We start from the raw sequence: 11,072 nt of genomic DNA, 5'->3' as shown, positions 1-11,072 counted from the left end.
GATGGTCTTTACATTTTGGCATGTTTTTGCAATGGCTAGTACCAGTTGTTCCTTTCCATGTTTAGTGCTTCCTTCAGGATCTCTTGTAGGGCAGGCCTGGTGGTAACAAAATCTCTAAGCATTTGCTTGTCTGTAAAGGATTTTGTTTCTCCTTCACTTATTAAACTTAGTTTGGCTGGATATGAAATTCTGGGTTGAAAATTCTTTTCTTTAAGAATGTTGACCATTGGCCCCCACTCTCATCTGGCTTGTAGAGTTTCTGCTGAGAGATCTGCTGTTAGTCTGATGGGCTTCCCTTTGTGGGTAACCCAACCTTTCTCTCTGGCTGCCGTTAACATTTTTTCCTCATTTCAACTTTGGTGAGTCTGACAATTATGTGTCTTGGAGTTGCTCTTCTCACAGAGTATCTTTGTGGCGTTCTTTGCATTTCCTGAATTTGAATGTTGGCCTGCCTTGCTAGGTTGGGGAAGTTCTCCTAGATAATATCCTGCAGAGTGTTTTCCAACTTGGTTCCATTCTCCCATCACTTTCAGGCACACCGATCAGACGTAGATTTGGTCTTTTCACATAATCTCATATTTCTTGGAGGCTTTGTTCATTTCTTTTTACTCTTTTTTCTCTAAACTTCTCTTCTTACTTCATTTCATTCATTTGATCTTCAATTGCTGATACTCTTTATTCCAGATGATTGAGTCAGTTACTGAAGCTTGTGCATTTGTCACGTAGTTCTCGTGTCATGGTTTTCATGTCTGTCAGTTCGTTTATGGACTTCTCTGCATTGGTTATTCTAGTTATCCATTCATCCATTCTTTTTTCAAGGTTTTTAGTTTCTTTGCGCTGGGTACGTAGTTCCTCCTTTAGCTCTGAGAAGTTTGATTGACTGAAGCCTTCTTAACTCGTCAAAGTCATTCTCTGTCCAGCTTTGTTCCATTGCTGGTGATGAGCTGCATTCCTTTGGAGGGGGAGATGTGCTCTGATTTTTTGAATTTCCAGCTTTTCTGCACTGCTTTTTCCCCATCTTTGTGGTTTTATCTGCCTTTGGTCTTTAATGATGGTGACGTACTGATGGGGTTTTGCTGTGGGTGTCCTTTCTGTTTGTTAGTTTTCCTTCTAACAGTCAGGACCCTCAGCTGCAGGTCTGTTGGAGTTTGCCTGAGGTCTACTCCAGACCCTGTTTGCCTGGGTATCAGCAGCGGAGGCTGCAGAAGATAGAATATTGCTGAACATCGAGTGTTCCTGTCTGATTCTTGCTCTGGAAGCTTTGTCTCAGAGGTGTACCCAGCCATGCAAAGTGTGAGGTGTCAGTCTGCACCTAGTGGGGGATGTCTCCCAGGTAGGCTACTCAGGGGTCAGGGACCCACTTGAGCAGGCAGTCTGTCTGTTCTCAGATCTCAGCCTCCATGCTGGGTGAACCACTACTCTCTTCAAAGCTGTCAGACAGGGACATTTACCTCAAAAGCAATATTTTAAGAAAATGCATTCACTGGCCAGGGTGAAGTGAACTGAGATTAGAAGTAGGTAGTGAATGCCCAGGAGAAGTGGACCGGGCTGGGCAGGGTAGAGTGTGTGCCTCTGAGTAAGCAGGTCGGCTCTTCATCAGCGCTGCGGTGACATCTGGATGTATAGAGACATGCACGTGAACTGGGGCCACTGTCATGTCCAAGCAGCAGGTAGGGGCATGTTTGGTGTGGCAGAAGGACGATCCAGTCCTGCATCCCACCTCCTGGCACTGCTCCCGTGTCTGTTAGCAGAGCTGCCCTGCCTCATGGCATCTTGCATAGTTTCGACCCTAGTTTTCAGAGGCGCCTCTGGAAAGCTGGCCAATGCATCTGTCCATCCTCTTCCCCAACATGCAGAGCTCTCACCCACCCCAAGACCCCTGGCCGTGAACCTTCCTTCAGCTTTCTCCTCAGAGAGGCCTTCCTTGACCTGCCTGGGAAAACCGGCCACTCCCTGGCATGAGGGAATTTTCTGGTGAGATGGAAATGTTCTGTCTTGCTAGGGCCTTGGTGACATGAGTGTGCACATTTGTCAAAGCTCATTTGTGCATTTTGCTGTATGTAAGTTTCCATCAGAAAAACAACTCTCCACACACATTTACTTCTAGCGAATGAGCTGCATGCTGAAGTGTTTCTGTGGGTAGGAACATGCTTGAATATCAGCCATTCCTCCCTTCCCTGCTGTCTCCACATCAGCTCACTTCCTTGGGCCTGTCAGCTCGGAAGCCACCAGCTTCACCCATCTCCACTGCTCCAGACCTGCATCATCTCTCACTTGGTGTTCGTTTGCACTTTTGCCCTCCTGCAGTCTCCACCCGGCAGCCAAATGTTCTTTCCAAACTGTCACTTGGATCATGCTTCTCACCTGTGTAAGACTCTCCACCACTTCCCATTGCAGATCTGCTGAAGTCACAGCCATTCCCATGACCCCCGTGGTCCCACCTTGGCCCCTTCTTTGACCTTATCTTCCTCCCACCACAGTCACTCCAGACCACCCTTCCTTTCTCTTGAGCCTCTGAGCCTTTCTGACGATGTATCCTTTGCATTCTGCTATCCTTTGAATCCTCCCAGAACCCTCTTCCCATGTGCTCACTGTGGTTAGCTCTTCCTCAGGCTTCAGGCCTTCCCGACCTCCAGTGGAAACTGTCCTTCCCACTCCCAGATTCTCTATTCTATAACCCTGTTTCTTTCCTTCCCAATGCTCAGGACTAGCTACAATCCTCATTTGTTGATATATTTATCTCCTATCTCCTAGTGGACTCCCAGGGGCTTGTTCCTGTTCATACAGTTTTCTGATACCCAGAGCAGTGCCTGTTATGAAGGTGTGGCTTTCTGGCCCCTCTGCTCCTCTCTTCTCCCACAGAAAGAAACACCTGGCATTGACAGGAGTCTGCTTTGTGATCTTTTGGGGCCAACTTTCCTGCTCTCAAATGCTCTGTATCCCTTTAGGCCTGTGCTCATCGCTGGAAGAACATCTACTATGAAGCTGACCACATCCTACCCCATGGTTTCTGCTACATCATCCCTTCCAACCTCCAGGCCAAAGGCAGGACGCTGATCCCTTGCTATGAAGGTGAGCATGGATTGATTTTTCCTCATCCCCCTATCCACCTCATGCCCTAAGCCCACCTCCCCACTTCTGCGTACCACCAACTGAACATTTCCCCAGCTTTCCACATGCTCGTGATAGGGCAGTACTCTTTGCCCCAGATGGTCTCTTGGTCCCTAAGGCCCTGCCCAGAGAAGAGGCAGGTATAAAGGGGGCAGCAGTCCCAGGCCTTTCCAACCCCTACCTGACTCGGCCGCAGAGCCCACAGTCCTTACTAAGCTTCATGAAGTCTCAGGGACCGAAATGCACCAAGCCTTAGCCAAGTGACCTAACAGCTGCCTTGGCTTTCTGGTAATGCCAGGTGCTGTGTTGCCTTGGGAAACTTACCTTCTCTCTCTGGACCTCAGTTTCCCTGTCTGAATATTCAGTGGTTGGCCCAGATGATCTCTACAGCCCCAGGCAGCTCCCAGTCAGTCATTAGGCTCCCACACAGCTCCTGGCTGCACTGTGGACAGATGTCCTGAGGTGGTGGGGAGAGGAGACCCAGGATTCATGAAGCAACAGCTGGACAGAAACCTGACACTCTGAACTCTCAGCATTTCATAACATTCGAGGTCTGACTTTCCTTCCCATGTGGTCCTGCAGCCCGGGCAGATGCTGGAGAATTGGGCGCATCCTGAATGCGGTTTTAAGAGCTCCTTGCCAAGGTGCACTTGGAAGGAAAATGTATCCTTTCAGACTTAGAACCTTCAAATGCCTGGGCATCAAGGACAATCCCTAATAGTGATTGAGTCAGTCACTATTTAGCCCTGTCGAATCTGAGCTTTAAGCATTCAGAAAACGCTGTTGTTTTCTTCAGTTTGATAGCTTGTAGTTTCCAGTTTTCTCAGCCTAATTTTGGGTAAGCTGGAACCTGCTCCTTCTCTAAGTTCTGGACTATTTATTTCTTAATTCCCCTCCTACTTTATTTGGACAGAAGTCTCACTGGCTTGTGTCCACATTGTCTTTGGGCCTCCCTGGGTTTTCCTAGGTTTCAAATTTTGTGGACACTAAAAAGGATTCATGAGAAACACTATATGGACACTGGGACCCTTCTGGGGACTCAGGTGACCCAGGTAGGGTGCTCTGGGAAACGTCCCCCACAGAAAAGCCAGCAAGGTCTCTGCGGGAGGCACAAACCCTCTCCCTATAGAGTGAGCCTTCCTTTGTTTTTTCTTTCTCCTCTGTATCAGCATTTGATCAGCTCTGACTGGGCCGTGTAGGGGAATGAAACTCTGGCCGTGTTTATATCTGTATTGTCCCAAACAGAAGAAAAACAAACTTTATTTTAAAAATAGAGGATGAGGCCGGGCGCGGTGGCTCAAGCCTGTAATCCCAGCACTTTGGGAGGCCGAGAGGGGAGGATCACGAGGTCAGGAGATCGAGACCATCCTGGCTAACACAGTGAAATCCCATCTCTACTAAAAAATACAAAAAAAAAACTAGCCGGGCGAGGTGGCGGGCGCCTGTGGTCCCAGCTACTCGGGAGGCTGAGGCAGGAGAATGGCGTGAACCCGGGAGGTGGAGCTTGCAGTGAGCTGAGATCTGGCCACTGCACTCCAGCCTGGGCGACAGAGGGAGACTCCGTCTCAAAAAAAAAAAAATAAAAAATAAATAAATAAATAAAAATAGAGGATGATATAATCAATCAAGAGTGGAGGAATCGTTGGTTTCAGAAACACAAAGCATGTGTCAAGCCTGGGTTTCCATTGCCCCAGTTTACTCCTCCTTTTTCCCAAGGAAGAAAAAGGAAAAGCCTCTGGAACAACCAGTGGGGCAGCTCTTCAGGCTGGGAAGGGGCAAGGGGCTCAGCAGGGTGACGGAGGCAGTGATTGTTGAACCACACTAGTTATGCATAGGACCAGTACTTTGGTTTTCCCAGAAGATGACATGCTGTGACAGGGACACATGGCTGTCCCCGATGATTCCTCTGTATACACCACAAGCACAAGGACAGCCCTCCAAAGAGGGAGGTGGAACTCAATGTCCGTGTGTACGCAGGTCCATGTGGCTCACACTTCTGCATTACTTTCTATTAAGTAACTGTGGATCATCAGTAGGCCAGTGTTGATGTGAGGTCTTTACACATTCTCTCATCTAATCTTCCCAGAAGCTGTGAAAAATGTTTTTTTCTTTTTTTCTTGGGTCTAATGACGGGTATTTTATTTTGGAAATTGTTCTAGAAGACATCAGTGAGGCAGGAGGAAGTAAGAATGGGAAAGGAAGGCAGCCCATCGAAGATGTGCTCCTCAGCCGTTACCTGGGCGAGTGGGTGCAGTCTCTGGGGTGGGTGCCGTGGCCAGTGTGGAGTACACACCTAGAGTCCTCCTTCCTGAGGGCCGAGGGGAAGGGGCTGCCTCCACCTGGCATCCTGTCCTGTGTGTGGGCTGGGAAAGCCTCCAGGACAGAGGTGTGGGTGCTGGCAGGTGACAGTCAGGCCACATCACAGGAACGGTGGTAGGAGCTGGGGGGAGACAGGTGGGATACCCAAAGGCCAGCTTCTGTGTTGCCATTCTCCTGTGACAGAGGTGTAAGCAGAGACTCAGAGTGTATGTGAATTGTCCCAGGTCACTCAAACAGTAAATGGTGGAGCAGCATTTTGAAGCTGGCATCTGTCTGACTCAGCAAACCATTTTGTGTCCTGGTAATTAATGGTGATTTCTGTTAGTTTGTTTTTTAGGGTTTCTAATTTAAATGAGAAGTAAAAGCCAGTCGACAACCCTCACGAAACAAGAAAGGGTGACTGAACTATCCCAAAAATACAATGGACTTAATGATGGTTAAATGGAACTAGTGAAGAAATTAGCAAAATGATTATGCCCCTGCCCAGTCTTCCTTCCCATGGGCGCACATGCGCTTTTATATGCTAACCCATTCATTGGCTTAGGGTGGAAAATAAGGGATGGATGGGTCTGACATGTGGAGTATTGGGGTGTAAGAGCAGCCCCTTAGAAAAATGGGGGACTAAACTGAAAGTTTCTATAGTTCTTAGCCCTGTAAGAGGAGAGGGGTAGAAGATGCTGAGTTTTTTTCTAGAAGACTGGACTGGACAGGTGGCTGGGAGGATGCTGGGTATAGTGAGAGGGCTCTTGTATGTGCTCTGTTGGCTTTAGGCATCTCCACCTCCCTGTTTTGTGGTTTAAACTAGACCTACTTTGGCTTTTAAGGCCACCCTTATTTCCTCAATGTGGAAAAACTCAGTGATGTAAGTTCTCTGTTCCAGGTTGGGGGTCACATTGTGGTTAAAGACAATGGGAGAGTTTTAAGAGTTTGACAGGACCTTTCAGATACCACCTAGAGCAGTCTTTCATGAGGTCCAGAGAGGTGATGGCCTGAGTTTTTCTTTCTAATCTGTTATTCACATGCCACACAATGGAGAGGCAAAGTAGCTTGGTGGCCAAGGCACAGATTCTGGACCCAGACTGCCAGAGTTCAAGTCCTGGCTCTGCCACTTCCTCTTAACAGTGTAATCTCAGATGGGTTATTTAAGTTCTCTGTGCGTAACCAACCTCAAGGGTCTATGAAGAGGACTGAGTTAATGCTTCTAAGTCCTTAGAACACTGGCATATACTTGCTAATGTATGCTAAGCATATATATACTAATATGCCATGTACAACATACTATATTCTGAGCAAGTGTTTGCTAATCATCATAGGCTGATTGACTTGTGTAGCGGGAATAGAGTTCACTTAATCTTAAGTACTTGTTAGTTGCCAGATAGACAAAACCCAAGTGACACAGTTCCAGCTATCAAGAAGCTTCCCATCTACAGGGGAAAACAGAGAGGGGACGTGGTGTTTTAAAAGTGGGAAGGCCATGTGGAGAGAGAATTTCCTGCCAGCGTGTGTCCTGCTGGAGCCTGTCCCCAAGGCTTTGAGCTGCATCCAAGTACAAGGTGGCATTATTTCATTTTACAATTGGCAAAACTGAAACCCACTTAAAGTCTGCAGGCTGTTGAGACTATGGAAGAGAGGGATGGTGGGAATTCGAGACTGGTCACGGTGGTGGGCACAGGGCAAGGGAGGAGGGGGACAGCTGCCTCTAAACCCACTTCTTGTGGGATGGTGGAAAGACCGTGGGAGGGGCTGTAGGTTGAGGTCGGCTCTGCCACACTTCTGCCTCTGTGGCCTCAGGCCTGTCAGTTGGCCTCTTGGTGGGAGTCGATGCTGTGATGCCTCCACTGCATTTTTGTCTTTGGGTTATGGTGAGGAGCTCCCAATAAAACTCGGGTGAAAGTGCTCAGCAAGACCACCCATTGTTCTATAACTGTGGCCTCATTGTAAGTCTCCATATGGGCCAGCTGTGCTCCCTTTACAACACTGGAAGGTCGGTTTGGTTGCAGAGACTCTAAATATGTGGAGATCTTTCCAAAATGTCTCAAGCTTTTGAATTCTTAAAAAAAATGGTCTCTGGTTTGGCACTAGGACATGGCTTCTCAGGTGCTTCCTGTTTCTGGTTGGATGGGAGAAGCTACCAGAATATCCTGTTGGAACCAGGAAATACAGAAGAAATGGGAAATAAAAATGAATTTGGGACATAAACTCATGGAGCATATCCTTCAGTCGGTTTAGTTTGTGTTTGTCTGATGTGAGAACATCATTACTAGCATATGTTCTTTGGTTTTATCAGAATGTGTGAGAAAATGAGAGCTTTGGTGGGACGATATATGGGGGAAACTACTTGTAAATTAAAGGGCAAGCACTATAAAACATTAGTTGCTGTTAACCAAGCTGTGATATTTTAGGACTCCAAAATGTTAAGTCAATGCATGTGATAAAATCAAGTACAGAGATTTCTTTTATCCTTTGCCCTTGAGACCACTGAGGCAAGAAGTCAGAACTTAGCAGGAGTGAGGCTGCAAACAAGTTGTCTTTTTATTGTGACAGAAAAAGTGACTGTGGAGTAACTTGGTAGCAGCTTGGCACATTGACAAAGCGTGTTCAAGACTAAACTCTGATAAAGAAATGCAAGAGGTAATTATGATGCCATCATATATTAGACCTAAATTGTGGAATCTGGCTTTACTACTCACTTATTGCTATGATTAAACCTATATGCTCTTACTTTCTGACTTGGTGACCTTAGGCAAGCTCCATGAGCTTGGTGCCCTCATTTATAAAATGGGGAGATTAAGATCTACTTAAGAAGTATATGAGATATGAAGTGCCTAACACACTGCTCAGTCGAGAGTGAATGCTGCTCATTGTCTTCAATTAGAAAATGTGAATTTTCTAATTAATTTTCAAGCACCATAATAATATTCTTCAATATTCTCGGAAGGTGTCTAACATACCCTGTTTCAGTGACTAGACAATGAAGGGTAGAAAACTGGATATTCCTAAAATGATTTTAAGAGCCCTTGGCAAGATTATAATTTCTCAAATACTGTTGAAGATCATATTGGGACAATTTGGTTGGTAAGCATTCCTTACCTCTTTTTGTAGATGACCTCAAAGTTTAACTCATGCCACGTTTAAATGTTCTTAAATTTGGAATTGTTCGAGTCTGAATTTTACCGTGCTTTAAAATTGTGACTGAAAAACTTCCTGTCAATTCCAAAGATTTCTGTACCACTCTATTATCAGGGAATGACTGGCTTTTATTCCTAGTGTGTGTTTGCATTTCTCAGGACAGTGATCATTTCCAGGGAAGGAAATAGATTACCCATTCAAAGGTGAAGATTTTTTTCCCCTTTAATGTTAAAAGTGGTCTCTACAGGGATAAAAATCAATGAAGATCCATTTACAAATGCAAAGGAGTTGGGGTTTTGTTGTGTTGTATTTTTGTTTTGTTTTTGTTTTGGAGAGACTCATAAAAGGCTAAGTTGATCCATTTAAAAATTCAAGAACAGACCTCATAAATTTTTATTAAATAAAGACCTCTACATTTACATAGGATTTTATGGTTTCCAATGAGCTTTAATAAACATTATCATATTAAATAAATACAGCAAATTAAAGAAAAGAGGATATAGTTCTACATTATGGCCAGTTAAACAGAGAGGGACTCTGAGGGGGAGAAAGGGAGGGCGGCCCCAGAGGACAGCCTGGGCTGTAAGGAGGAGGCCAGAGGTCTCCAACAGCGGCTCTCTGGGGCTTTCCAGCTTTTCTTGGAGCCAAGAATTTTAATCTTGGGCAAACCTATCTCCTGTACTTCAAACGTGTTTCCATGTATTACATGGAATTATCGACTACTTAAACTGCATCTTTTGTTCCTCTCAGAAAAATTCACAGATTCAGATTCACCTAATATTTATTGAGCACCTACCTGGTGCCAGGGGTTGTGCTAGGTACTTAACATTTATGATCTTACTGAGTAATCACATCATTCTTGAATAAGTACTCTTACCCTTGTTATACAGATGAGAAAACTGAGGCCCAGGGAGCTTGATGAAGGGCACAGGCTTATTAGTCAGAGGAGGGGGTTGACAGCTTTTAAGTGTGTTGTAGGTTTCTTTGTAGCTGCCTGTTCTGTTGGGATCCTGGTTTTCTTGGTGATTACTGGGTGCTGTGGCCTATCACAGAAAAAAAAAATTTTTTTTCAATAACATAATTTTATGAATTTTTTGGACACTATACTATAGACTTGTTAAGCTATGTTTCAGTTTTGCAATTATAGATACACTCTGTAGACAAGTCCCAGCAGGTACAGAGGGCAGACGTGGGCCCTCAGACTGATAAAATGTAGCCAGGAGACCAGTCTGCTCTAGTCTGGAGTGGCTGCTTACTGGAAACATTTGGTTTGGGTATCTGCGCAGGAGTTTGACTGTCTGTGCTTTGGTGCCAATTATTTCATGAGTCTTTTTTTTTTTTTTTTTGGTTATATAGATGAGAGGTTTCTATGTTGCTCAGGCTCACCTCCAACGTCTAGCCTTGCCTCCTTATGCGCCAGGACAATAGGCCTGAGCCACCGCGGCTCCCTATTTCATGAGTCTTTTAGCTTAGGTCCCAAAATTGAATTCTGCTCAGTTCTGAGCTGGGTTTCTCACTGAAATGTGACTGTCCCATGTTCATGGTCACTTTTTTTTTTCTGAGAGTAGAGCATGACACAATGCATAGTAAGTTGAATGTCTATATATACATTATTATGTGCCTGTATTTTTTTTTTTATTATACTTTAAGTTCTAGGGTACATGTGCATAACGTGCAGGTTTGTTACATATGTATACTTGTGCCATGTTGGTGTGCTGCACCCATCAACTCGTCAGCCCCCATCAATTCATCATTTATATCATGTATAACTCCCCAATGCAATCCCTCCCCCCTCCCCCCTCCCCATGATAGGCCCCGATGTGTGATGTTCCCCTTCCCGAGTACAAGTGATGTCATTGTTCAGTTCCCACCTATGAGTGAGAACATGCAGTGTTTGGTTTTCTGTTCTTGTGATAGTTTGCTAAGAATGATGGTTTCCAGCTGCATCCATGTCCCTACAAAGGATGCAAACTCATCCTTTTTTATGGCTGCATAATATTCCATGGTGTATATGTGCCACATTTTCTTAATCCAGTCTGTCACTGATGGACATTTGGGTTGATTCCAAGTCTTTGTTATTGTGAATAGTGCTGCAATAAACATACGTGTGCATGTGTCTTTGTAGTAGCATGATTTATAATCCTTTGGGTATATACCCAGTAGTGGGATGGCTGGGTCATATGGTATATCTAGTTCTAGATCCTTGAGGAATCGCCATACTGTTTTCAACAATGGTTGAACTAGTTTGCAATCCTACCAACAGTGTAAAAGTATTCCTATTTCTTCATATCCTCTCCAGCACCTGTTGTTTCCTGACTTTTTAATGATTGCCAATCTAATTGGTGTGCGATGGTATCTCATTGTGGTTTTAATTTGCATTTCTCTGATGGCCAGTGATGATGAGCATTTTTTCATGTTTCTGTTGGCTGTATGAGTGTCTTCTTTTGAGAAATGTCTGTTCATATCCTTTGCCCACTTTTTGATGGGGTTGTTTGTTTTTTTCTTGTAAATTT

General features: G+C 45.0%; 1 protein-coding gene across 1 annotated transcript in view; it reads left to right on the top strand.

Moving 5' to 3' along the window:
- ITGA9 (integrin, alpha 9) overlaps positions 1-11,072 on the top strand; it is a 372,615-nt gene that overhangs the window by 13,089 nt on the left and 348,454 nt on the right. Inside the window, exon 3 of the mRNA XM_011953420.1 lies at positions 2,949-3,072. Coding sequence (XP_011808810.1) covers positions 2,949-3,072 — 124 coding nt within the window. The remainder of the gene's footprint in view (positions 1-2,948; positions 3,073-11,072) is intronic.

This window comes from Colobus angolensis, unplaced genomic scaffold (genome assembly GCF_000951035.1).
Source record: "Colobus angolensis palliatus isolate OR3802 unplaced genomic scaffold, Cang.pa_1.0 Scaffold36, whole genome shotgun sequence".
NCBI lineage: Eukaryota > Metazoa > Chordata > Mammalia > Primates > Cercopithecidae > Colobus > Colobus angolensis.
Note: the sequence above shows the minus strand (reverse complement) of the source record. Positions and strands in the feature narration are given on the sequence as shown.